Source organism: Hyaena hyaena, unplaced genomic scaffold (assembly GCF_003009895.1).
Source record: "Hyaena hyaena isolate Hyena2069 unplaced genomic scaffold, ASM300989v1 scaffold_27, whole genome shotgun sequence".
Lineage (NCBI taxonomy): Eukaryota > Metazoa > Chordata > Mammalia > Carnivora > Hyaenidae > Hyaena > Hyaena hyaena.
The window spans coordinates 1,525,112-1,553,026 of NW_024080659.1; the positions used below are offsets into that span (position 1 = coordinate 1,525,112).

At 51.3% G+C, this 27,915-nt stretch overlaps 1 protein-coding gene across 1 annotated transcript; it reads left to right on the forward strand.

Moving 5' to 3' along the window:
• The first annotated feature begins 1,909 nt into the window (after positions 1 to 1,909).
• On the forward strand, positions 1,910 to 24,040 carry ALKBH5 (alkB homolog 5, RNA demethylase). Its single transcript, XM_039227302.1, has 4 exons — positions 1,910 to 3,261; positions 12,055 to 12,135; positions 21,297 to 21,452; positions 22,315 to 24,040. Exons 1-4 carry the CDS (start codon positions 2,492 to 2,494, stop codon positions 22,490 to 22,492), a joined length of 1,185 nt encoding a protein of 394 aa, XP_039083233.1. The 5' UTR covers positions 1,910 to 2,491; the 3' UTR covers positions 22,493 to 24,040.
• Positions 24,041 to 27,915: the final 3,875 nt, after the last annotated feature.

Sequence of the window (27,915 nt, forward strand, 5' to 3'; positions counted from 1 at the left end):
TTCACAGGCCAATTGCTCATCATGCAGGAAAGGGGGCCCTGCACACGTGTTCACACAGTGTGGCCGTTAGGACTGGACCAGGAGCCCAGGCCACGTGACCACAGCCTTGCCCACTGGCCACTTTCTCACTACCTGTAGTTGCCTTCCTACCACCAGCCCCGGCGCCAGCGCCCCACTGGGCTGTGTCAGAAAAGGGCAGGAGCCGGGCTTACTATAGACTTCGTGTCTGCCCCATTTTCCCCTGCACCTGCTGCCTTCTTGGAAGGTGGCCCCGCAGGGGGCCTGGGGGACAGCACCAGAGTCCCAGGTGTCCAGGACTCCCTATCTCACAGGCCCTGCTGGCCTGGCCTCGCCCAAGTAACTACACAAGCCCCACTTCCCAACGGGGACTAGCTGGGCCTTCAGTTTGGAAACTGAGACCCCGACGACTAGAGATGTGCAGTCAGTCTCCTTAACACACACGACTCTGTTTCATTCTCCCAACGACCATCTGACATGGGTACGAATGTTCCAGTTTACACACCAGAAGGCAGATTCAGAGAGGGGACGTCACTTGCCCAGGGCCACACAGCCTGTCAGGAGGTCAAGATTCAAACCCTTGTCTGTCAATCTGGTGCTTGACGTGTTGGGGTGCGGGGACGGTGGTGGAGAGGACGCAGACACTGGCTGGGAGCAAAATGGCTAGGGAAGTGAGGCTGAAGGCAGATGCAGAGGCCAAATCAAGAAACCAAGGATGTATTTCATTTCAATGAGAATCTCGGAAGGCTGCTAGGGATGTGAGGTGAGCCTCAAAAAATCAAAATGAAGGAGATGGGTGGAAGGGAACGGGCATTTCAGGAGGAAGCAACAGCTTGGGCAAAGGCCAGGAGGTGTGACGGAGTCTGTCTGCAAGCCCAGGCAGCGTCAGAGAGAGGCTGGGGCTCAGGTCAGCGGATTGGGGAGAGGAGGCAAGGCAGGAAGGGTCCTGAACAAAGGCCGTGAACGCCAAGCAAAACTGATGAACGCGATCTTGGGAGCCACGGGACGTTTTCAAGAAGAAACCCTCTCTAGGGACCCACCCCAGCGCGGAATCGCCACGCCTTCGCTCACGCCGTGCACCCTATCCAACCGCACTGCTGCGAAACTTTTGAGTTACTTCTATGGTAATTCTCTACAGTTTTGCCGTCACCGTTAGGCTGCTAGTCCCCGTGAGTGCCCTTCTGTCGTTCGCGAAGAGGAGCCCCTACAACCATCTCTAGCCCGAAGCAAGACCTACGCCAACTCCCCGCGCGTCCAGCGGCTGCGCACGCGCCCGCCATCTCCGGGACGTGACTCGTGGAACGTCCACTCCCGGCAGCGGGGGCGGTGGGGGCGGCGGGGCTGGGGGATAGGGAGGTGCCCCCTCAGTGCGTCCAGCTTCTGGGGCTGTCGCCGTCCGGGCTCAGAGCTGGGACCCTGTGCTCTCGGGCCGGCAGTTTGAGAAGTTTCCACTGGTTTCAGAAGTTTCCTAAAGCGTCGGAGGGCTTTTCTCCGTTGGTTCATCCATTCAGGCATCCACACAGCCACCTATTCACCCTTCAGGGGTCCTCGACGCCCTCCACGCACCTAATTAAGTGACGGACGCAGTAGCCACGGCGACCATCTGATTGACAGGCATGAATGCGAACCAACTTCCGGAAGCTTCCACCTGGGCCCGCCCAGCGCGTGGCCCGTGACCCAATGAAAGAACTGGAAACGCCAAAGGGGGCGGTAACGGGGCAGCCTAGGTTGTGGCGGTTCCCCGGTGGTTGCGCGTTTAGGGCTGAGGCGTTTTCGGGCATTTAGACGATGCCGTGACGCAGCATAGCGACAGCGTTGACAGCGTGAGCCCACCCCTGTGGAGGGAGCCCTTCGGTCGCGGAGGTGGCACGACAAGAAGGCAGGTTGCTATTTGAGGGTGCTCCCTCGGAGCGCCTCCGTGGGTGGGGGAGGGGCGGCGGACGCCGAGCGGTCCCCGTCTGCGCTTGCGCCCGGCACCCCTGGTGACCCGGCCTACACGCGCGCGCATGCGTGCTGCGCGCAGAGCCGCGGTGGCCGGCGGCATTGCGCGTGCGCGCGGAGAAGCCCGCTGAGGAGCGGCGCTGGCGGACGTCGGGCGGACGGCCCGTGACGTCGTGAGGAGCGCTTTAAAGTACGGGCTGGGCCGGGCGTCCGAGGGTCTGGCTGAGTGTCGGGTCGGTTCTCCGCAGCGGTCCTCCGCGGCATGAGGCGCTGCCGGCGCCCTTGCTCCTTGGGACGTAGAGGAGGTGGAGGAGGAGGAAGCCCCGTTGCCGCCGCCGCTGCATGACCCTCCGCCCCTGAGGCCCGACCCCGCACCCTCCCCTTGACGCCCCCCGCCGGGTCCTCCGGTCTCGCATGGGGGCCTGGCGCTGAGGAACCCCTTTCCTCCAGGGGCGTCGGGGCGCGTCCTCCGAGAGCCATGCCCGGCCGCCCCTCCCGCCCCGGCGGACCCTAGAGCAGCGTCGCGGGGGCCATGGCTGCCGCCAGCGGTTACACGGACCTGCGTGAGAAGCTCAAGTCCATGACGTCCCGGGACAACTATAAGGCGGGTAGCCGGGAGGCAGCGGCCGCCGCCGCCGCCGCCGTAGCTGCCGCCGCCGCGGCCGCCGCCGCCGCCGAGCCTTACCCGGTGTCCGGGGCCAAGCGCAAATACCAGGAGGACTCGGACCCCGAGCGCAGCGACTACGAGGAGCAGCAGCTGCAGAAGGAGGAGGAGGCGCGCAAGGTGAAGAGCGGCATCCGCCAGATGCGCCTCTTCAGCCAGGACGAGTGCGCCAAGATTGAGGCCCGCATCGACGAGGTGGTGTCCCGCGCCGAGAAGGGCCTGTACAACGAGCACACGGTGGACCGGGCCCCGCTGCGCAACAAGTACTTCTTCGGCGAGGGCTACACGTACGGCGCCCAGCTGCAGAAGCGCGGGCCCGGCCAGGAGCGCCTCTACCCGCCCGGCGATGTGGACGAGATCCCCGAGTGGGTGCACCAGCTGGTCATCCAGAAGCTGGTGGAACACCGCGTCATCCCCGAGGGCTTCGTCAACAGCGCCGTCATCAACGACTATCAGCCCGGCGGCTGCATCGTGTCTCACGTGGACCCCATCCACATCTTCGAGCGCCCCATCGTGTCCGTGTCCTTCTTTAGCGACTCTGCGCTCTGCTTCGGCTGCAAGTTCCAGTTCAAGCCTATCCGAGTGTCGGAACCTGTGCTTTCTCTGCCGGTGCGCAGGGGAAGCGTGACTGTGCTCAGGTAACCCACCTGGGAGAGGGGCCCTGCGTCCTGCTGCCTTAGCTGCCCACCCTCACCCAGGAGGCTGCAGCACTTAGCCCGCGCTTTGCAGTTCTGACCAGTTCTTCTGCTTTTCTCGGGGAGAAGGGGAGGAGAGGAAAGGGGCCAGTGTTTACAACGGGTAGTAAGAAAGCAGGGAGGGGTCGGGGAACCAATCAGAATTTTGTATCCCGAGGGCAGGTTTGGAGTCGTCTTTGCACATTGGATCAAGAATTAATACAAAGGCATCTTTCTAGAAGGCTAAGGTTTTAGGAGTGTCTCTCTGCGGGTGATTTTAGCAAGTCGCTTTTCCTTTCTGGGCCTCTGTTTTGAAGAAAAGGAGTTGAACTTCTAGTTCAAAGTCTTTCCAACTTTGCCATCCTGTTTTGTTGTTGTTGTTGTTTTTGTTTTTAAACAGAGGAAATGTTTCGGGATTTCTTAATAGAGAAAGTACAGAGGAACGTCCCTGAGAAAGTGTCTAATTGATAGCCATTCTCTATTCCCAACATGGGGAGTGACTTCCCTGGAGTGGAACAGATTGGAGGTTGGGGCAGAAGTAGAGAGTGGCAAGCAGACTGAGAATTCCGCCCCCGTTGGCTGCGGAAGAGCCTGTTGGCCTTTTGAGAGAATGTGTTACCCGCCGCCCGGGCCATAGGAAACAAAACAAAGTGGATCTTTCTACCTGGTATTCAGCCTTGTCTGTCAGACACAGAGCTTCGGTTCTTGGCCTGTTCTGGGCCCCAGACCCTGCTGAGAATTACTTCAGTAGTCTGCCCCCCTACTCCCAAGATGATGGCCTGCTGGAACACCTTTGTTGTTTATATGAAGCAGAAAATATTTTTTTGAAGCGGAGTCCTTCCAGCCTTAAAACAAGTATTCTAGCATGGTACTTCAGTAATCCCCAAAACCTCTTATGAGATCTAGACTGCAGCTGCTCAGAGCAGCTTGGTTGACCACTGAATTCTAGTACGGGATCAGGACACACGGAATTTTTGTGAGCAGCTTAACCTCTGAATTAAGTGCCATAGGCCCTGGTCATGGAGAGAAGCAGGTCTCTGCAGGTCATCTGTCTCATTTCAGTTGAACATCTGAGGCTGCTTCTCCATCTGGAAGTGGCAGCAGAGCCTTGGGATATCCAAGGTCTTCTGACAGGAAAGTTTGGGAAATCAGTGGTGGCAGAAACACTATTCTGGCTTCCTTATCTTATGAAACTTGGCCATTTATCTGTCAGGTCCTCCTTTGTCATTTGGGCTTCCAAACTTGTCCTCAGATCTAAGTGATGCACCCAGATTGGGAGCCTTTAAGATGGGATTTCCGGGGCAGACCTTCACAAGTGGCTTGCTGTGTAAGGCAGTTTGGTGTCTGACTTCGTAGAACGTCTCTTGATGCTAAGGGGACCCCACACGAAGGACATTTAGTCTCTTAAGGAGATTTTAATTTTCTGCATAGTCATGGATCCTCAAGGAGGTCTAGCAGTGGTTGGGTGTGTGATGGGGAGATCGTAAGAGGCAGTTTGAGACTTTGAGAACTTTTCCCCTCCCCGCACATGCACACCCCTGTGTTGAAGAGCAGACGTTTCAAGTTCTTAAAATGCAGGTCTGTTAGTGATCAGCAGGATTGCATCATCAGGAAACTTCTCTTCATCTTTTCCTTGGAATAGTAAAGTTCTAAAGCTTTCCCAGTCCTTTCCAACTCCTGGATTCTGACTTGGCTGTGGAGTTCACGTGGGAGGTTCAGAGATGTCCTGAAAAGTGCTGCCCCAGACTTTGAATCCAGCTCAGCTCTCATATGCTTTGGTTTCTTGTGGGCATTCTCTGAGCTGGTTTTCCCGTCTGTCAAGTGGGGCTAATGCCAGCTTCGAAAGCCTATACCGTGATTTGGTATTTCATACAGAGCCTGGTACAGGGTAGACCCTTAAATGGGTGTTTGCTTTCATACACAACCATATAATGATCCCTTGCTCCCTTCTTGGGGCAAGGGGCTAGGCATTTGGTGGAGCCTATCAGAGGGCTCTTCCCTTCATGGAGTGCAGAGCCCATTGAAAGCCCAGGAAAGTAGCTGCAGGAGTGCTTTGAAGGTGGGAGGGCAGGGAACCTTTTAAGCCATTTTGGAGTGTTAGAAGTTCTTCGAAGCGGTAAGGTCGAACTTGAAGGCAGTAAGGTGTTCAGGTGACTAGACGTTAACCAAGCAAAGAAGCAGTGAGAGGTTGGCAGCTTATGTGGCAGTAGCAGAGAGTAGCCATAGGTAAGGTGAGGGCAGGTGGGTGCTGACTTGAGGCTGGCGGAATTTGTCTTTAGTCCTCAGATTCAACCAGGACCTGAAGTAGAGATTCTGGTGAGGCGTGCCATGGCAAGGCTCTAGGTCAGACCTGCTCAGTAGCCATACCATTGACGTTTTGGGCTGGCGGAGTCTTTGTTTTGTGAGGGCTGTCCGTGCATTGTGGAACGTTTAGCAGCATCCCTGGTCTTTGTCCACTAAATACCAGTGTCACCTTCATGATCACAAACGTCCCAGGGCGGAGTGGCAAAATCATCATTTGAGAGCCACTGCTTTAGGGTTCTGGATGCCCCTGCTAATTTTATTCTTTTAGCACCTGCTCACTTAACACTCTATAGTTTACTTGGTATGCAGGTGGGTGAACACCTGTCTGTTAGTGCTTCTCTTAAAATGCTGCTTGTTCTCTTGCCAAAACTGGTAAGAGGGGATGCTTTCTTTCACTTTCTGGTATGTATCCCAGCCCAGAAGTGATGAGCCCTAAATTTACAGATTCAAGGGGAGGGACGGATGAAAATAGTGGTTCTCTGTAGGTAGAGAAGGGTTCTAGTAATTCTTCTTTGACTCAGACATCAGTTGTTGGTGGCAGCAGAGTCTGCACTCATCCAAGGCAACATGGCAGGGATACAGTTTTATATTTAATAGTTGTCAGTGTAGATGTTAGCGTGTGACAAACATTGACTCAGCAGTGTCCAAACGTGGGCATTTAGAGCAAGGCCTCACAGACCCTTCTGGAAGTGCTTCAAACTTCTTTCCAAACCCGGTTGTTTTTTGTTCATTTGCTTGCTTGTTTTGTGACCTTCCCATGTTGGGCCTAGTTGAGTCACCTTTTTGTGCTGTTCTCCAGGGACATAACGTTTCTTTTTACCTTTTTTCCATATTAGTTTTCCCTATATTCCTTCTCCTGTTCTCTGTAGGGTGTATGGGGAGATAAAAACAGATTTCAGTTGGACTAATTAGAATAATTTTCTCAAGTCTAATTGGTTGCTTGCTGCTACTTTTAATGCTGTGGCATGGTCTGTGGTTGTGGTGGCCACATGCCTGAAGACCTAGGCCTTAACCACTTGCCTGGAAATGACTGTTACCATCCAACCATGGCACATGCAGAGGTGAGCACAGACTGTGACTTCCAGGTAATAACTGATATTGGATGGAGTGGGCACCCCTGTCCGTTCTGGGCCAAGGGCTGATGTTCAGCTGTTTGAAAGCAGAATTTAGCTTTCTGGCTTAAAATAGTTAGGAAAGTAGGACAGATAGGTCCTGGGCCACATCTCCTGTGTGCAGTCTTCTGATTCCACAGGAGGGGGAGGAACCTTAGGATGAAGTCAGGGCTGTGCATTCCCAGGAGGAGCTCTGGGCCAGAGGGGTTGACTGGCCTTGGTTCTGCCAAGTCTAACAAGAAGGCAGCAAAGGAAAGGAAGCTGGCAGGTGAACCATGGGCTTAATCATGAAGCTCAGAGCAAGCAGAAAGTAAATAGGCCATAAAAATTTCAGGGCTAGCTGGCCATTTTCTGGCCTGGGCAGTTGGTGTGCATCTGTCGCTGGGGTACGGTGCTAGCTGTCTGGGGGCATGGGCTCATCTCTTTGCAGATTTCTTCCTTGGAAATGGTGGGTATGTGAATGTCTTGCTGAGGCCAGTATGTGGCCCTCGGGGCAGATTGAACCTTGTGACCAGAAAAGGCAGATGGGCTTTTCTCTCTACCCCTTTTTACCTACTCCTCCCCCAATCATAAAATCAAAAATCAGTATTGCATAGATACAGAAATCAAGAGTTGGATTAGACTTCCATTGTCCCCTTTTTAGCTGTTTGACCATTGTTAAGTTACTTAACTTCTCTGGGCCTTAGTTTTCCTCTGCAAAATGGGGCTATGGGTGCCATTGAGTTGGTTACTGAAGATTGAATTTCTTTCCACACTATTGAATGCTTGAAGTTTAGGTAAAATGTCTCTGGAGATGAGATGCTTTCTGTGCTCAGGTATTATCTATTTATACTTTGATGTGTAGAGAATTGGGATGTGGAGCAGGCAGACCTTCCTTCTGTATTTGGAAAGTTCTAGGATTTATCATAAAGTTAGGCCACATGTCTTCTTAGAAGTTTGGGTCTGATTATAATGAGTGTGAGCTCATAATCACAACCATGTGCCCAGATGGCTGGCATGCTGGCACCCAAAAACCTAAGTTTCTTAGTCCTGCCAGCAGGCCTTAGACCACGCCAGCAGGTCTATCAGTGGCATGACTTCCAGCGGCTGCCCAGAGCAGGTAGCAGTCGCTGGAGGGAGGCAGTCACCAGGCAGTCCTGGTGATGTAGGCCAGTCCCTCCATCTCTGGTTCTGTTCTGTCCTGCGCAGGGCACAGAGTAGATGGGGAATGGTGGCCATCTTGGAAATGTGCCTTAACAACAGTCTCCAAACTGTCTCCTAGAAGAGAGGGGTACAGTCCTGCACAGTCCCTTAGAGTTTTTCAGATTCCTCATTTAACCTCCACTTAATCTTCTAAGGAAGGATCTGCCCTGAGATCTGTTTTGTAGATGTAGAAACTGAGAATAGTTGAGTTTAAACACACATTTGATTTAGGGTCCACTGAGTGCAGAGATAAATACGGCCTTTGCAGCATTTTGTCCTGTAGGGAAAACAGTTTCCTCGAGGCCAAACACAGTAGAGAGGTATAGGTGGATGGTGTGGGGAAAACCCAGCCTGGGGGATTTAAGGAAAGCTTCCCCGTGTGGGGGGTGGGCGGAGACACTCAAGAGTTCTTGTAAGGCATAGTGCTAGTGGGAGACAGAGCCAGGTTCTATCACTCTTTTTTTTTTTTTTTTTTTTAAATGTTTTATTTATTTCTGACAGAGAGAGACAAGCGTGAGTAGGGGAGGGTCAGAGAGAGAGGGAGACTCAGAATCTGAAACAGGGTCCAGGCTCTGAGCTGGCTGTCAGCACAGAGCCCGACACAGGGCTCGAACCCACGAACCGTGAGATCCATGACCTGAGCCAAAGTCGGACGCTTAGCCGACTGAACCACCCAGGCCACCCCCCCATCACTCTTGATACTTGTGGCATGTTGGTCACTGTTACATGGGGTGGGGGGATCTTGAAAGGCCTCAGCCCAGGCAGGGAGCAGGAGGCTGACCAGCATGAGGTATTTCCTCTTCTCCTTTCCCTGTGGAAACAAAAGAGCAGGAGGCACTGGAACTTTTCTTCATGCCAAGGATAGGGCTGGACCCAGGGCATATTAAGTTTCAAGCTGGCAGATTGGGACTTTCAAACAATTTCTCTTGTGGTAAGTAGGTTCCTTAGCAGTGAATAATCTTCTGTGGTCTCTGTTGGACATTTTCTGCTGAAGTTTAGCCAGAAGAGCTCCTCGTGGCCAGGACTTAGAGCCTCCTGCTCCCAGAGGAGCCTGAGGTGCTGAAGATGGGTCAGTGGGCTATGTCACAGCTGCCAGGAAGTTCTAGAAGACCAGTGCTGATGAGTCATTCAGGTGCATTCAGTGCCATGGTCGTTTCTGTGGGCCTGTGTGATCCTACTTCCATACTGTTTCCTCGGCCTGAGCTCAGTAGCAGAATTCTGGCATGGCTTGTTCTTTATTCTGGAGCCCTTTGGGAGGTTGGGGGCGGTTAAGGTGTGACAGACGTCTGGCTTTGCTCCTTCTGCATTAAGGGAAATGGTTCTTGTTGAAGATGGGAGGTGAGGGCCCCAGGTGCCTATAGCCATGTCAAACAGACTGATACTGATTAACAGTAGGGAAGGGTGCTTGTGGACAGTACTGTAGGCTCAGGCCTTAGAAATGTGCCTTGATGGCACCTGGGTGACTCAGTTGATTACGTGTCCAACTCTTGATTTCAGCTCAGGTCATGATCTCACAGTTCAGGAGTTCAAGCCCCATGTCGGGCTCTGCACTGATGGTGCAGAACCTGCTTCGTATTCTCTCTCTCTCCCCCCCTTCCCCCCTCTGTCCCTCCCTTGCTCGCCTATGTGTGTGTGCTCTCGAGTGCACTCTCTCTCTCTCAAAATCAATCAATAAACTTAAAAAAAAAAAAAAAACTGAAAGAAAGAAAGAAATGTGCCTTGGATTACCTTTGGAGAATTGGACTTAGTTCTTTGTAGGCGATGTCCTCTGTTTATATAGAACTGTCTTGCAGCACATAGTTGCATTCTCCCCATGTGGAGTGACAGGAGCCTAGGACAGGCTCTGGAACTCCTAGCCCTGGGAGCCCATGAGACCCGTGAGGCCTCTTCTGCCGGCAGATCCCTACGGAAGGAACCGAGATCACATTTCCTTGGCAGGTGCTGAACCCAAGTCTCTACCTTGCCCCAAGGTGGTCCAGGGCCCTCTGGCTTGTGTCATATGCTTTAGTAAATGGGAGTGCCATGCCAGGTTAATTCTCACAATGGCCCTATAGGTTCCAAGGGTGCTGACTATGGAGTCCTGCAGCTCTAATTTTACTGGAAGGGAATTCTAATTCTAATTCTCTCCACCCCTTTAAGATCTTGTTATCATTGGGACACCTGGGTGGCTCAGTTGGTTAAGCATTCAGTTCTTTTTTTTTTTTTTTTAAATGTTTGTTTATTTTTGAGAGCGAGACAGACAGAGACAGAGTGTGTGCAGGGGAGGGGCAGAGAGAGAAGAGGACACAGAATCTGAGGCAGGCTCCAGGCTCCGAGCTGTCAGCACAGAGCCCGATGAGGGCCTCGAACCTATGAACTGTGAGATCATGACCTGAGCCAAAGTCAGAAGCTTAATCGAATGAGCCACCCAGGCACCCCAACCATTTGATTCTTGATTTTGGCTCAGGTCATGATCCCACAGTAATGAGATCGAGCCCCACATTGGGTTCCATGCTGAGCATGGAGCCTGCTTGGGATTCTCCATCTCCATCTTCTCTTCCCCTCTCCTTGCATACACACACACTCTTTCTCTCAAAAAAAAAAAAACAAAACAAAACAAAAAAAACAAACAATGAATCTTGTGACCGTTAGGGGTCATAGAAGAATATCTAAGTCATAAAGCATAACAAAGTGAACACCCAAAACTTACTGCTTGCTGTCTTTTATTACAGATGACGAAACAGGTTTAGGCCCAGCAAGTGACTTCACTAAGGTCACAAAGCTAATAGGTGACAAAACTCAGGTTCTAACTGGGTCTCGTCAGCTCCTCCCTGTGGCATTTCTGTAGGCCTACAGTTATTAATAGGTGTTATTTGAGAGAAGGTTCTTTGGTCAGTGCTCAGTTAAAGTCAGCAGATTTTTTTGCTGTAGTAGTTCTCAGATTCTTTAATATATTAAACTCCTCAATATTTTTCAAATTGTTTTGATCGTGGATGTTTGTCCATAGTCTCTCCTAGGACTGATATTCACCAAAAAACCTGAAAACCTCTGGTCTAGGAGGAGCTTGGAGGGGAAATATTTCAAATAAAGGTTCTGTCTCTATCCCCAGCATGTCCTCAAATCAGAGGGGCTTTCCCTCTTCTTATTTTTTGTCTTGCTTTTAGTTCTTGCCCACGTTGCGGCAGTCTGGCCATTCTGAGGAGTTCTTCCCAGGCCTGCAGTGTTTCTGACAGCTCTACAGGTATCTTTACAGCTGCCCTTAATAAGGGAGCTGGTTAGAGCCATGGAGAGGATGATTGGTGGTCCAGGGGTGGCCAGAGGTTGCTGAGCAGGAGCAGGCTGAGAAAGTGTCTGCCTACCCCTAGGCCTGTGCCTGAGCTTGTGGCTGGCTACGTAGAGCTGCCTCAGGTCAGCAGATGAACTTGGGGTAGGAGTGCCTCCCGGTGAGGGCATGTGAGGAGGCTCAGGATGCTGAGTTTGCTTCCAGAGTTTCAAATTGGAAAGATGTTAGCTGTGAAGAGGACAGTCATCTACCCACATTCATTGGTCTAAGCAGTTTTAAAAATTGTGTAACTTGATGAAAATAAATAGATATTTGAGTGTGATGGGAATTCTTAAAATATCCCAAACACAGCTGTCTTTAAGATTTTGGATCCCCCCAAATGGAGGTTTTTGAAAGCTTGTTTTCAAGTAGACAAATTCTCTTTTTGAACATTGCAGCCTTAGTTCTCTCTGGTGACTCAGGGCTCTCAGTGTCTTCCTTGGCTTCCTCTTCATGTCTAAGAGTAAGAGTAGGGGGAAGGGAGGGAAGAAGTGGAGGAGATGCGGTTCTTGTCTTCTCACCAAAGTCTGGCCTGAGTCACTCTAGCTTCCTCCGGAGTGACTAAAGGTGTACCCTCTTGAGGATCCTTTAAAAGATGGGCTCCTGGCTTGTGTGGGGAGATTCCTGCTTTGGTTTCTGCCTTAAAGCCTTCCTTTGCCTCATCCCAGGTTTTGTTCTTCAGTGGAGCATGCTAGAGCCTATCAGGTTACTTACCTTTCCATGTAGATCCTTGAACCTCTCAAAATAACAGGGCAGAGATGTCTATAGGACCTGGACCGTATTTCTGTCTCTTTACCCTGTAGGAACTTTGGTTGTCTCTTCACTTTCCAAGCTCATATGCTCTGTGTTTATTTTCAGTGGATATGCTGCTGATGAAATCACTCACTGCATACGGCCTCAGGACATCAAGGAGCGCAGAGCGGTCATCATCCTCAGGAAGTAAGTGCCCCGGTGTCTGGCACCTGCAGGCCTGTCTGGAGATGTAGATCTGGATTTCCTTAGAACTTGGCTCTGTATCAGTAGCATAGCAGCATGAAGCCTGGGAGAAGAAAAGGCTATAAGGTTTCATACTTTTTTAATTCTGTGAGGAAAAAGCTGTTTTGGTTTTTTCTTCATTGGAAAATTAAGCTCTGTGGCTGTTTAGGGAGTCGAGGGTTGAGCAAAAGCACATGCTCCCAGTGTTTATGGGCATAGTCTTATTTGGGGACCCCTCTTCCAGACCTCCCTCCCCCTCTTTTTTCCCCATCTCCTTGGTTCTGATTTGTCACATGTGCTCTTGCTGATTATTTTTAGACTGCGCCTTAGCAGCCTGATTTTAAAATGCCTGGGTTTTCACTTCTGGGAGGAGCAGGGAGTGAAAAGAGGAAACAAAGGTGGGACATTAGGCTGCAGCGTTCAGCCTTCACATAGCTTGTGGCGGTCCCTCCTCTCTGGCCAGAGAGTCAGGGATGTACTGACCAGTATCACCTCTGGCCTCTTGAGCACTTCTTTTTTCTGCTCACGGGGTGTGAATGGACTGAGCTAAGCAGATGCTGGGTCAAGACAGGCTTGTCTTTTGAGTGGAGTCCTGAGAGGCTAGATGATGGTCGAGGGTTGTGTAGACACCAGTGAGGAAAGCAGAACCAGGACTTGGACCTCCCAGGCTGGGACACAATGTCTTATAGCTTACCATCTTTTCTTTTTTTTTTTTAATACTATTTTTTAGAATAGCCTTAGATTTACAGAAAATTGTCAAGGTGGTACTTAGTCTCTGCACTCCTCATGCCGCTGCTTCTGTTGTTACCGTCTTACGTTAGTATGATGTGTTCATTACAGTAGGGAAAAAAAAAGCAGTATTGATAACATTAATAAAATCCCTACGTTATTCAGATTTCCTTCGCTTTTTCATAACATACCTTTTCTGTTCCAGGATCCCACATTACATTTGTTTGTCATGTCGCCTTAGGCTCTTCTTGACTGTGACAGTTTCTTAAACTTGCCTTATTCGTGATAACCCTGACTGGCCAGGTATTTTGTAGAATATCTGCCAACTGGAATTTGACATTTGTCTCATGGTTAGGTTGGGGTTAGGGTTTGGGGGAGAGGGTCTACAGAGGTAAAGCCCCCTTCGTGTCCTGTCAAGGACACAGGACTTAACTGCTGTTGACGCTGACCGCACACACCTGCCTGAGGCTGTGTTCGCCGGTCTCTGCACTCTGCGGTCAGGATTTCCCCTCTCAGGAGGGAAGAGCTATGTGCGGCCCCCATGTGAGGAGCGGGGAGTCAGCTCCACCTCCCTCAGGGGTGTCTCACCACCAAGTTACTTGGAATTCTTCTGCAGGGAGGTTTTGTTTCTTTTTCTTTTTCTTTATTCATTTATTTATATCCATATGGATTTATGGGTATTTGTTTTATGCTCAAATTATTCCACTTCGGGGTTTAAGGCGTTGTGGGTTGCTTTTTTTTTTTTTTCCCCAAATTTATTTATTTTGAGAGAGAGTGCGCATACACGTGGGGGAGGGGCAGAGAAGAGGAGAGACAGAATCCCAAGTAGGCTCCATGACATCGGTACCGAGCCTGATCTGGGGCTCAATCTCACAAACTGTGAGATCGTGACCTGAGCTGAGATCGAGTTGGATGCTTAACCAACTTTGCCACCCAGATGCCCCATGTTTTGTTTTGTTTCTTTTTATTTTTTGAGAGGGTGTGAGAGTACACAAGTTGGGGGGGGGCAGAGAGTGAGGAGACAGAAACTGAAGCAGGCCCCAGGTTCTGAGCTTTTTATGGAGTCCAACACGGGGCTCAAACTCTCGAACTGTGGATCTCAACTGAGCTGAACTTGGATGCTTAACATACTGAGCCACCCAGGTGTCCCTTGCTTGTCATCTTTTTAACTTCAATCTGTAAATTGAGCATCTTGGCCCTTTGGGTTCAGAACTCCAGAGTAATGTGGTGATGAAGTCTCTGGCACGGTTCTGCCATTTTGTCAGGTCAAAACTGACGAGCCTATGGTGCCAGCAGAGCACCAGGCACATGTGGGAGCTCCAAACGTGGGTCTGTTTGGGAACTGGTAGCATCTCACCTCTAGCTTAAGAATATTCCCGGAATTCATCAGAAGAAGAGTTTTTATCTGCTTTTCTGCTTTCTTTTCCTGTGGTTCCCAGCACAGGCCAAAACCCAGAACACAGAAGTGATGGAGCCCAGAGTATTGCACTCTCTGGCCTCTTCTCCACAGTCATTTCTTCTTGGGCTGGGACAAGTGACCCACCTAGGCCAGGCACTTGGAGAGCAACTCCCAGAGTGTTGTTAAACTAGAGCAGCAACTTCCCAGGGTGTTCCCTCCAAGCCTCTGATGGTAATTTATCCCAGGAAAATCTTCACCAGAGGTGCACTTGGAAGTGGCCATAGCTGGAGGTCATTCTTTCAGCTGTTTCATTCCTTTTGAATGGTGGCTTCCATGCTTGACTTCCAGGCTGGCTGAGCCAGATGCGTCTCAGGGGAGCAAGGAGCCTCCAGCGGTAACCAGGTTCCTGGTTTTTTGGCCTCCTGGGCCCCTGGCAGTGGTCTGACCTTGGAGAATGACTGTTGTGGGTGACTGGCACTCTTGGACCTTTTGACTTGAATGGGCCCAGGAGTCAGCCATAGACTGACGCACAGGCAGAATCACAGAGCTTTGGTATGAGGGGCTGGAGAGGACTGGGATGGTAGCTCCCAGCTCCCCAAGGGCACCTCAGCTAGAGTAGTGCCCAGCCGTAGGGAGCCAACTCAGGAGACCAGATGAGGCTCAGGGTAAAATCCAGGCTCCTTGTTGGGGCTTTGTGTATCCACCCAGCCTAATTTCTTGGAGTTTTCACTTGTATTACTGCACTTGCGGTTCCTAGTATGGCCCATGGACTTGCATCCTGGGCTCTTCTAGCAGTGTGATCTCTGCTGGGAATATTTTTCCATCTAAAATGTTCATCTTATCATCCTCATCCTATCCTGCAGATGACCCATGTGTGTATGTTAAAAGTTGGTTAACCTAGCCATCCTTCAGGGCTCCGGTGTTGCCTATTCTGACATGTGGGAAGCTCTCTCAGTGTATCACCTCCTTTTAGACTATTACAGCCCATACTTGCCATTGTGATTTTCTGAAATCTGCATTCTGTGGGGGTGGGATATCCCTGTCATCCGGACCCAGCATTGAGGCCCGGGCCCAGAGGAAGTCCCAGAGGAGGACAGTTCCCGGTACATGAGGAGCAGCTCCAGAGTAGCTGTATGGGCTTGTCTTGGAAAAGGACAAGTAGGTGACAAGATGAAAAGAGGAGCATCCTGTCCCTGCTTCTCAGAGGCAGAGGGGATGGAGCCAGTCCTGCCTTCTCTTCAATTTGGATACAGATTGCACAGGCTGTTGTGGAAGAGCCTGGGAGGCTCTGTCACCAGCTCAGGTGAGTCAGACCTGGGACAGTTCTTCTAAGGTCCTCATGGCGGGCAATGGGTGGTTGGCCACCAAATGCTTTTTGGTTCAACAAAATGAGGCACCTTTGAATGTGATTGGTGCCGAGTCTTTACGTGAGTGGTACTGTTGTTTCTCACGGGGAGGCCGGGGGTGACCACCTGAGAGTTTCCCCATGAGTGGAATCCATGGGCTGCAGCTTAGTGTTTTAATCTCTTTGGGGTCACAGCCACTAAATGGCTGAGTAAGGCCTTGAACTTGGGTCTGCTGATATATGTGATATGTGTTGTATGGCATGCCAACATATAATAGGTTGGCATGCTGTACAACACAAGCAAAGTAAACACTGTCTTAAAAAGCACAAAGTATGTCCGCTGGGAGCCAGAAAAAAAATTTTTTTTTAATTAAAAAAAATTAAATCCAGCTTGGTAGGATGCAGGGGTGGGTTGGACAGGATTGATAGATTTGGCTCCTGGGCTAGAAATTGCTGGCCAGGCAAAAATGGCTGAAAGGCAGGAAGTATAGAGGATCTCTGTAGTTGAGGAGTGGTGTGGGAAGGAGTTCTTGGATCAACACTTGTTCATCAGGAGATGCCTTGTGGGCCTTCAGGGCTTTCCACTTGGTGGCCAGGGCACCCAATCCCTTGGTCTACTGGGGGTACCCAGGGCTGTCCCAGATCTGCCTACAAGACTCGTATTTCTGGGTGGTTCTCCAGTTAATCAGATACAGTGGTTCAAGACAGTATAAATAGCCCACTTCTTTGCTTTTGGTCAAGTGAGCCGAGCTCAGAGTGGGTTGAAGCTGGGAAGAACAGCTAGAGATTCATTCGCCCAATGTTAACCAAGGCTGGTGTGTGCCAGTAAGCAGTAGAATATGGGGTTTGCATGAGAGGGACTGTAGGAGGCTGAACTAATGATTCAGGCCAAGGGATCCAGGGGTCAGAGAGAGATGGTCCCTGAAAACAGCGTGGACAAATGTGAGGTTCTGTGTGTGTATGAATGGAGGGTTCATTCTGGGCTTTGTCCCTCTGGGCATGGGGAGGAGTAGCCAGCTCTTGGTTTCCCTGAGTAGGCCTGGGACATTGCCCCCGCCGAGACCCGTGCCATTGCTTCTATCTCCATGATTCTTATCCCCTGGGCCAAGGGTTAGCCCACCTTTGTTCCCTGGTCCAGTGAGTGTTTGTGTATGTCCATGTGTGTATACCCTGTACAAGGAATAGTGGGGGGGGGGGGTTGCTGTCAGACCACCTGGCATGAAACTGGTTTAGGTTTCTGGCCTGGCTCTGCCCCTTCCTTAACTGAATACAAGTTGGTTACCTGAGCTCCGTGTTCTCACCTATAAATTGGAGCAGCAGTGGTGCTAGGGATGGTTAAATTCAAGAATGCTGTGTCTGTTGCTCCCAGCCCCTTCCTCACCATACTTACCCTCTAATTTTGATGAGGCAGGGGTAGGGGACAAGGAAGGCTCTCCATTCGAAATTTGAAGTAAGGTATGAGCAGAGGCACAGAGAGTGGGAGGAAAGGGAAACCTGGAAATAACGTTGTTCACTGGCCCAGGCTGGGGAAAGCAAGCTTGTTGTCTGGCCACCTGGTGTCCTAGAAGATGATATCCAGCCCTTAACCAGCCTTGAACAGGGGAGTCCCTGGTCACTTGTGATGCTGGCCCTGTTGTCTGGCTGTCATCTGGGGTGCCTTGGGGTACAAGTATGTGGTGTGACATGTTAGTCATCAGGTTGAATGATTTGGAGAGGTCTTTGGGGCCTGGTTATCTTGCAGGCCTGGGTGTGGAAGCCCTGTTGGGTGCCCTCTCTTTAGGATATACACCTCATGTGCCTTTCAGGCTCTCCTGACCATAGCAGGTTTCTACGCCTGTCTCAGAGCTGCCTTGTGGGGAATGAAGTGCGATGTGGGAGGGAGGTTGGTGGAAGATGGGGGGGGTGGTACTGTAGCAAGAGAGACAAAGGTACAGGTCGGGGTTTTGTGGGAATCTGATACTCAGAGGTGCTAGAGCTTAGACCTAGAGGCCCTGGTCACTTGGTAGACAAAGAGGCACTCAGGCCTGCTCCCTGCCTCTTCCCTCCCTTGGGTAAGTCCAGCTTTGTAGCACAAGGGTGCTTGGCGTGAGGGTGGAGCCAGAAGCTGTGGGGTGGTTGGCCCCAGGGCCTGAGGTGCACACTGGTTGCTGGTCTCCCAGAAATGGTGGTTGACCTGGCCAGATCTCTGCTCTGCTGTAGTACAGAGAGCCCACCTGTGCTTCAGAGGCCATAATGGGATAGAAACTGTGTGACTTAGGCCAGTGATTTGGTTTCTGATCCCCACGGTGGGAATAATCCTTCTCAGTGGCTTCTCTGGAGTACTCGATGACTGATTAAAGGAATAGAAAGGGAGGGAGCTCCTGGGACGGGCAACTCCCTCCTTCCTTTAGGTCACATGTTAATGTGTCTACATTAATGCTGTCATCCTGGCTTTGTTTTGGCTTTTTCTATATGGACCCCATTCCTGTTTTGTCCTGGGGGCTGTCCTGACATGTGGGTGACCTCATCTACCTGGGGTGCCTTGGTATAACCGTAACTCAGTTGATCTGATGTCCACTCAGATCTACAAGTCAGGTCTCCGTTCCTCCTGCCACCTGAGGAGGCCCAGGCCCAGCCCTTACTGCTAGAATTGGCCTTCCTGACTTCAAGTTTATTTGTCTGTTTACAATTTTTTACAGATTTACAGCATCCTGAGGGACCTAGGGTGCTCCTTGGAAGTTTGCTGTCTTTTAAGAGGAATGTGCTCAGAAATGAAGCTACCAGTGGGCTCTGGGTTTGAGATCTTGTTCTGTCCTGGCTTCCTGCAGTATGGTAGCTCTTTGGGAGTGGAGGGAGGGCAGGAACTTCTCCAGCTATTCTGAGATGTACTTGTAACAGCCCCAGGGGATGTGCCAGGAACACTTTTGAGCCCTAGACACTTTTATGTCCCCAGGTGGGTCCAGGAGACAGGGTTTTTGGTAGGGCCCTCTATTATCAACCCTTCTTGGAGGGTGCTTCCTGAGAGCAGTAGAACTGTCATGTGCAGGGAACGACTCTCTTCCCCTCCTTCAGGCAGTTAGAAGCAGAGCCAGTCCATGTCCCTAGCTTGTCTTTCTAGTCTCATCTGGTCCCACCTGTCTCCTTGGCCTCTCCAGTGGTCCTGCAGCCATGATGAGGGGCCACCACCACTGCCCCTGGCTGCCCAGAGAGGCTGCCCAAGGAGACAGCTCAGGAAGGGCAGGGGCCCCTCCAGGGATCAGTGCGTGGCAGGATGTGCTCATGTTTTCCGGCCTCAGAGGTGTGTGGGCCAGGCTCTCTCTTTGGTGGCTCTGCTCTTGGTTTTCTTGCCATCCCTCACTCACCTGAGGAAATAGTTGCAGAGTGCTAAGCCTTGCCCACCACCTTCACTGAGGCTTTTTCATCCGGCGGAGGTTTTCCTGCCCTGAGCATGTGCTCCCAGTACCTGAGGGGTCTTAGCACTGGAATTAGCTCCACAGTGCCAGAGGACTTTACCCTATAAGGCTTCACGTCCTTGGAGTACTCTAAGCTTAATGGCCAATGTCTCATTTGGTCTGATCTCTGCCACCTGGACCTCTCAGCAGGGGAGGGTTGAAGTGAAGGGAAAGGGGTGGGGGGAGGCCCGACCTGGTAAAGAAGAGGTCCTTGGGGGGCTCTGGTGACTTTAATTCCCACTCTCCTGTCTGGGTGTTGCCTGGCATCACCTCTTCCTGGTACTCCTCCCAAGAATCTTAGCTTTCAAGGAGGCCACTTGGTTTCTAGACCCTTAGAACTGAAAGAGTTCCTAGGGCCAGCCTCATTTCTCCCTCTTTCGCTTAGATGGAGAAGTAGGCCTAGAAAGGGATGGCTGCTAGCCTGGATCTAAGTGGCACCATTAGTGCTGGCTCTTCTTCCTTTTGTTGCTAGGTAGGTCCCGCTGCCTTGAGCCGGGAGTCCCCAGAGTGCAGGCTGAGACTGGTGAGTCTGTCAGGGCTGGACCACTCTGGCTTCCCTGTCCATGAGGCGAAAGCAAAGGGGGCAGAAGGGAAAGGGAAAGTAGCCCTGCTTGCCTGCCTGCCTACCACTTTGGGCCCGAGGGTTAGAACGTTGGTTCCCCACTAGAAGGCGCCCCCTGCCGGCTTCAGGAAAAAGGCCCCTGCCTAGGGCCAAAGCCCTGTGGTTCCCGCTCTTCAGGCTTGGCGTCTCACCTGGGCTTAAACCTTTTTCCCCACGACTTTCAGGACCTGTGACTCACCACCTTTCAGACCTAGTTTTTCTCATCTATGTAGAGCAGGCCAGCCAGTTGGGGTTAGGTAGGACGACTTGTGGGATCTGGGTGCAGTTGTTACCAAGAACACCATGTGGCTTATGCCAGGGCAGCTCTTGGATTTCCCTCTCGCAGTCTTCCTTGCAGTGATATTGTGAGGACGCTCTGCCCTGACCACAGCACCTTCCTCAGAACCAGGTGACCGCTTGGTGCACAGCTGCCTATGGGAAGGGTGCCTTCAGGACCTTCTACCACATGTGTCCCCATCACTCCCCACCCCAGGCTTCTCTCCTGCCCCTTGCTGCCACCAGCCGGACTTGCCAGCCTTCTCTGTATCACCCAAGAAGCCTCAGGGCTTCTTTAAAGTTTCCCCGGCTAGCTTCCTCCTGGCCTGGTTTCATAAAGGACTCAGATCACTGCCCTGGACTACCTCCCTGCCCACCTTCTCCAGCTCCCTCTTCCCAATCCATACTTGCATGTTCTCCCTGTGTTGGGCAGTGTGTTCCTTGAAACTCACACTCTGTGCTAGGTGTGGATTTTGCCTTCAAAAGTCCCCTGACCTTGGCTTGGTCAGCATGCTGTAACCAGCAAAAGCTACCAAGTGGCTATGGTGGAACCAGAGCCAAGTGTGTGAATTTAGTTAAGTTGGGCCTGGGCTCTCCTGGCCCTGCCACAGTCTTAGTGTTCCTGCATGGGAGTGTAGGAGGGTCTCTTTTTCCTTCCATAGACCCGGACCAGGGGAACTTTCCTTCCTGTCTTGGTATTTCCAGCAAGGATGAGGACATCTGCTAGAGTATTTTGGGGTCTTTAGTACTCTGGCAGGTGGCGTAGATACCCCTGGAGAACCTTTGGGCCTGTGTAGGGTGAGCGGGGCTGCCTTGTCCAGCTGAGAGCGAGCCCTGGATCTTTCCCCCAGGGCAGCAGATCCTTCTCACTAGAGGTTTCTAAATAGAAGTGTTTCTGTTCCTGCTCCTAAGCCTGATCTTTTTTTTTTTTTTTTTTTTATTTTTTTTTTTTTAATGTTTTATTTATTTCTAGGGCAGAGAGAGAGACAGCGTGAGCAGGGGAGGGTCAGAGAGAGAGGGAGTCACAGACTGAAACAGGCTCCAGGCTCTGAGCTGGCAGTCAGCACAGAGCCGGAAGCGGGGCTCGAACCCACGAACCGCGAGATCATGACCTAAGCGAAAGTCGGACGCTTAACCGACTAAGCCACCCAGGCGCCCCACCTAAGCCTGATCTTAAGAAGGAGGATCTTTGCAAGACAGCCAGACCTAGCTGAACCACAAGACTGAGGCACAGAGTAAAGACTGCTGGCCCCCCTCTTCCCTGGCCAGAGAGAGAACTGATCTGATGGGGCCCACACCCTCCCCAGAGGCCCACTGATAACCTCACATGTGTTTCCTTTGCAGGACAAGATTAGACGCGCCCCGGTTGGAAACAAAGTCCCTGAGCAGCTCCGTGTTACCACCCAGTTACGCTTCAGATCGTCTGTCAGGAAACAACAGAGACCCTGCTCTGAAACCTAAGCGGTCCCATCGCAAGGCAGACCCTGATGCTGCCCACAGGTACTCAGCTTAAGACCTTACACAAAGGCCAGCAAAGCAGCCCTGTGGCCTGGCCGCAGGGTGAGATGGGTGGGGAAGCCTGGGGTAGGTGGTTAGGAGCCTGGCATCGTTTACCTTTCCAAGCTTTGTGTCTGCTTCCCCTAGGGCAGTGGCATTCGTAGCATTCCCACCTAACCTGTGACCAGCTACCTGTATCCCCCAGAGGGAAGCTGTTGGGCCGAGATTCTGACAAGTGGGAATGCTTCGTGGCCTTCCCAGGACTCCCTTGCTCAGTCCACCCAGATGGACGCTTTTGTGGTTGTATTTAAATGTTAGAAGGAAAGCTCGGGACTTGGAAGATAGTAGACCAGGGACCCATTTCAGAACGACTGAGGAAGGTTTCTGGGAAAGTGTTTAGGCTGAGATGAGAAGAATGAGAAAGGCATGTTCAAAGGCCAGCATAGACCGGAAGTACTAGGGTGAAACGCTGAGGCAGAAGGAGCTTGCTGGTTTCAGGGGCTAGTGGGGTCGGCGAGCAGGGTAGGGGTGTGGGCAGGAGCGAGCATGGGGATGCACGGGGGGACTGAGAAGTGGCAGTGATGGCACCGCCTTGCAGGGCCTAGAGGCTGGTAGGGCGGGGCGCCTCCGGTCCGGCAGCCGTGGCGTGTCCGCGGGTACTGGACAAGGTCAGGCGGCCCCCACAGAGGGATTGAAAGTTGTTTGAAAAACTCCATGGGCACGGAGACGATGCCAGTACTTCTGCCAGGACCACGCCTCAAGGAGAACCACCGAGCTGGGGGAGCTGTCCCGCAAGTGGTGAGGGCTCCACCCGGACGCAGAGGTGGGTGCGGGGTAACGCTCGGACCCACCCCTTTCCTCGCAGGCCTCGGATCCTGGAAATGGACAAGGAAGAGAACCGACGCTCGGTGCTGCTGCCCACGCACCGTCGGAGGAGTAGCTTCAGCTCTGAGAACTACTGGCGCAAGTCCTACGAGTCCGGGGAGGACTGCTCGGAGGCGGCAGGCAGCCCTGCCCGGAAGGTGAAGATGCGGAGGCACTGAGGCAGCCGCGCGCTCCCGGGAACTCTGGTGGATCCTCACGTAGCTGCCCCCTCCTTTTGTTTCTTTTTGGTTTTTTGGTTTTTGTTTTTATTTTTCATTTTTTGTGTTTTGATCCTTACATTGTTTCCTTGGGTTTGTTGCCTCTTAAGGCTGAAGAACAGAATTGGCTGGGACCTGATTCTCATGTTCTTGGTTTTCCTCCAAAATGGAAAGGCCGTTGGCATCTGTAGGGGACGGAAGCTCACACCGGAGTGGCTAGTAGAGGTGTGGGGGGGGAGGGGCCAGCTGTCCTCAAGTGGGGCTGTGTCAGACTGGGTTTATTTAAAAGCAACAAAATGTTTTGGTTAAGAAAATTCTTGTTTTGCTTTAAATGTAAATCTTCTCAGTGTTGTAAATGAACTTCACTCTTCTGCCCCTTCTCCTCCCACTGATGTCTGCGTGCTGGGTTGAGGTCTCATGCCCCTTGCTGGTTCCGCGGGAGGCCTCCCGCCCTCCCCACCTTGGCCGCCCTCCAGGCCCTGGAAGCTTACACAGACCCTCTCTTCTCGTGCGGCAGAGGTGTTCAGAATGACTGGGTGGAGGTTTCGGCAGTCCTCTGCCACCCCAAAGCTATTGGCTGAGACCCCGGGCTTCCTCCACACCTATCGGCCTGCTCTGCCCACAGGTCCCTGGGCTACCACGGGGCTGGCTACAGTGGTCCTGACCTTTCTTGCCGAGGGCACGCCTCTTTGCTGGGTTGCTCTTTCAAGCATATGCGTGTGATTGTACGGAACAGTTAGACTTCCCGTGTTGGGGCAGTTTTAGGAATTGTTTCTAGCTAGAGGGACTGGTGTCCTTCCAAGTCTAGCATTTGGGGTATGGAAAATTGTTGTGGTGTGTGGTAGGGTTTTTGCTTTCTTTTGTTTTTGAGTTTTTATTTTTTTCCTTTGGTCTCCTGGCTTTTTCCTAACCCTTTCCTTTCTCCTACATTGGCCAGCGTGGGCCTTCTCTCCATGTCATCCCCATAGGAAGGTGTCCACCCACCCCCTCTGCCTGTAGCATGCATCCAAGGCCAGAGCTCAGGATTGCAGACTGGGTTGGTGCCTCCTCTGCCTCAGGGGCGTGGGAGCTGGGAAGGGGCTTTTAAGAAATAGTGAAAGGAAAAATAAACTCTTTGGAAGTTTCCACCTACTCAGATCCTCGAAGGCTACAAGGTTTTGATGATGTAGATTCATTAGCAATGTCTCCTTGCCAGTCAGGGCCAAGCCCCAGGCCTGCTGAGCGCAGAGGCCCTCCCAGGACCCAGGTTGCCACCACCCCAGGGCCCCTGTCTTACAGAGGCCCAGGCCTGAGGCTGCCGATTTCTGGGGCAGCCACCATTGAGAAGCCCTTCTCAGGGGCCAGAACTCCTTTGCCAGCGTGGATTCAAGTCGGGACTGCATAACTAAAGCAGCTGCAGTTTTATTATTTTTTTTTTTTACAGCTTTTTTCCCAAAAATGATTTGTAGTTCTGTGTGCAGCACTTTGCCCTGATATGTGTGCTCTACAATAAAAACCAAATCTAATATATTTTGAAACAGTTGTCTGATACTGTCATAAGAGAGGACCTGCCTTTGGTGCTTCCTTAATCTCTTTATTTTCTCCTTAACTCTGAACCCGCCTGGGGAGGCCAGCATTCACAGCCTACCAGGGAGGGCCCCACAGGAGACAGTAGGGCTGAGGGCCGGAGGTGGTTTTGCCCTCTGCCTGCTGCCCGCTCTCCCACTCCAGGGAGGATGGGGCGTGTGTCCGGGTGCCCAGGACGCTGTGGGCCTACAGGAACCAGGGTCACACCTTGCTGAGTCCTGAAGCCCTTCCTCCTGGGCATGATCAGACAGGCTGTGTGCCATTGAAGCAGGGACAGCGCGAGCATGAGGAAAGCCTGGCCTTCGTAAAAGATAGGCAAGTGGTTTTACTCATTAGCCAAATTCTTGGGTTCTTACTATATTTTGGTCAAGCCCTCACTGTGGCTGCAACAGTAAGCAAAACACTTCTGGGTCCCTGCTTTCAAGGTGTTTTCTAGAATTGTGGGATACAGATACAAGCATGAGGCCAGCATGTTTGAGTGGACTGGGGTTTGGGCCCAGAGGGTTTATAGTCCCTTCAGATCCCAGACCTGGCTGCCGGATTCTGGTCAGCTGGAGTCTGGAGTCTCCCTTATGCACTTTCAGGGCTCAAACCAGTCTGGCCAAATTCTCGCAATGGAAACCGGGCAAGCCCCTCAGCTGCCCATTTAAGAGAGAAGAGAGAATCTAGAGGGAGTTAAGTGACCAGCTAGGGCTCAGTCCTACAAATCGGTGAGAGGGTATGAAGGTGGAGCCTCCATATGGTCTGTGACTAGTTGGACCTGCAGGGATAGCCACTGGGCTGGGTGGACGGGGCCATGGTTGCCCCAGAGAGGAGGCAGTGGAGCTGGAAGGGAAAGGGACTTGCTCAAAGTCATCCAGACTACATGGCAAAGGGGGCCACCTCCCACTCTCTGCACTGGCCCTGACTCAGGCAAAAAATGGGGGGAGCTCATGTAGAGTCCAGGAAGCCTGGACTCTAGTGTAACTGCGACAGAGCCACACCTGGGCTCTTCCTAGTCCCTGAGGGAAAGAGGCCCTTTGCTGTGCAGGAATGAGAGAGCGGAGAGGTTGCTGGAAGGGGCTCTAACATTGGCTTCGGTCTCTGCACCGCAGTTCTGTGACACCCCATACTCTTGAGTAGTAGTACTCACCTAATTTCTGAGTAGTCCCCAAGCCTTTGGGGGTCCCATACCTGACTCCCTGAATCTGACTGCCTCCAGCCCAGTCTTGCACATGGTAGGTGCTCTAACAGCCTCTGGCACCAGCCCTGCCTTCCTGAGGAGCCCATTCCATTCCCCCAACTCTATTGAGCTAGGGGGAAATTGAGGCCCAAAGTCCCCTTCATTCATTCAAAACATATTTCAGTGTCCTACTATGTGCAAGGTTCTGTGCTGAGGATACAAGACAGATCTGGTCTCTGTCTGTCTTTCTGTCTCTCTGTGTGTCTCTGTGTCTCTCTCTCTCTCTCTCTCTCTCTCTCTCTCACACACACACACACACACACACACACACACACACACTGGTCTCTCTGTCTCTCACACACACACACACACACGTACACACACACGGCCATTCTAAATTATGCTGAGACCTAAAAGGTATAGCATAGAAAATACAAATAAAATATATAGTACCCTCTTTATAAGTTCTGTATAGCCAAGTATTCTTCACAGAATGCTTTTGTTGATCTTTTTGATGAACGCTTGTATTTGTAGCCTACTTGTGGTTGTAATTCAACCATGATAGATGGCAAATGGAGTTGTATCCCATCTGCTGATACTAGTTTTCCAGGGTTCCTGTAACGAATTACCACAGACTTGGTGGCTAAAACATCAGAAATTTATTTTATCACAGTTTGAATGTCTGAAATCCAAAATCCCTATCACTGGGCTGGATCATGATCCAAACATGCTCCTTCTGGAGACTAGTCCTTGCCACTAACAGTTTCTGGTGGCTGTTGACATTCCTGGTTTGGGGCCACAGAACTCCTGCCTCTGCCTCCATGGTCACATGGCTGCGTCTTCTGTGTGTGCCAAATCCCCCTCTGTCTTTCCCTTATTAGGACACTGATGACTATATTTTGGGCCCACCTGGGTGAGCAAAAGTAATCTGCCCACGTGACAATCTTGAGTCACATCTGCAGAATACAAAAATTTACAAGTTCCAAGGATTCGGACCTGAAATCTTGGGTCACTGTTCAGCCTACTACACTACTCTTTTTCCAGTAAGTTTGTCATTGACTTTGATACGTGGCCTGCTGATTCCTCATCGTTGAACAAATTACTTAAATTGGATTGAAATTTCTCAGCCTCAGCACTATAAAATTTAATCCCCATCATCCATGTTCTCTCCATTGATTTCTTAAATCCAGACCTGTGCTGTCCAATCCAGCAGCCACTGGACAATTTGTTGAACACTTGAAATGTGGCTGGTTTGAACTGAGATGTGCTTTAAGTGTCAAATACACACCAGGATTTGAAGTTAGTATGAAAAAAAAAGAATGTAAAATATATCCTTAGTTACTTTATATTGATGACATGCTGAAATGACAATATTTTGGACATACTGGGTTAAATAAAATACACTTTAATTTCACCTGTTTCCTGTTACTGTTTTAAATCTGGCCACTCACAGATTTGAAATCACGTCTGTGGTTTGCATCCGCTCCCTATTGGACGGCACTGGTCTAGGAAGTCCTCAAATCCAGCCTGGTCTGTGGTGGTTGCCATTTCCCATGGTGCACATACTCTGTAGTGGCCGGTCCAAAGCTGTCAACATACAGTCATTGAATGCAGGGCTGTGGAGAGGTGGACAGAAGCACACTAGGTACGCCGTCTCCACCAACAAGGAAAAGAAAGCGTAGAGACAGCAGAATGTAGTAAAGTAGGAAGTGCTCAGTTTTGGACATTACCTTTGTTTTCAGCATGATTTTATATAATTTTCAATCATGACTGTTTAACAACTGAATCACAAAAATTGCAAAAAAATGATTTTACTTAAAATTGGAGCTTGTGAGTGGCTTTCCATGGGAGAGTTTTGAGCAGGGGACATGCTCGGACTTAGGATCCCTTCGGCTGCTGTGTTGAGGACAAGTCCAAATCATTAAGAGATTGGCGTTGGCAGCCACTGGGTGGTCCTCTGGCTAGGGGGCAGGGCGCTCACTGGTGCAGTTCCCCCTGTGCCCACAGTGTGGCAGCAGAGTCTAGGCGACAGCGCTTCAGAGTGGGGCAGGGGACCTCTGTCCCTTGGTTTGGATGGGGAGCTAAGGCCCCAGAGGCGAGAACTTAGGTTCCTCACTGCTTCCGGCCAAGCAGGCCGGAGCCCTCAGCGTTAATTGGCGTGTGCGGAGGGGACCCAACCCAGCAGGGCATGCCTTTAACACCTTACTTGGCGCCTGGGCTCAAATCCCAACTCTGCTATGTACTAGCTATGTTACTTTGGGCAAATTACTTAACCTCTCTGATCTTGGTTTCTTTGTACAATGGACATAGAATTAAATGAATGACTGTGGGGCCTGGCACAGGCTAAATCCTCAGTGTTAATAAATGGTAGCAATTAATATTTGCTCCCGTTTTGCAGAGAAGTAAACATGAGGCCCAGAAAAATGAACTGGCAGAGGCAGGATTAGAACTTGGGGCCACAGAGAGGAATGAAGCATAGGTAGGCCTATGACAGTGTCAACCTGGAGCATCAAACTTGACACTCCCTGTAGGGGGTGGGTGCACCTGAATCACCAGGTCCTGTGGCTCAGTAGGAGCTGAAAAGCAGTAAAGCTCAGGATCTAGGCTGAGGGGAGAGTGTCAGGACCGTCAGGGCGGAGTCCTGTCCCCAGAGAAG

What these genes read in the sequence shown, in the direction of transcription:
- ALKBH5 (XM_039227302.1), top strand. Translation starts at nt 2,492, where the DNA reads ATGGCTGCCGCCAGCGGTTACACGGACCTGCGTGAGAAGCTCAAGTCC. An exon ending in GGAAGCGTGACTGTGCTCAG is followed by an intron (nt 3,262 to 12,054) that starts GTAACCCACCTG and finishes GTTTATTTTCAG; the next exon opens with TGGATATGCTGCTGATGAAA. An exon ending in GACCCTGATGCTGCCCACAG is followed by an intron (nt 21,453 to 22,314) that starts GTACTCAGCTTA and finishes CTTTCCTCGCAG; the next exon opens with GCCTCGGATCCTGGAAATGG.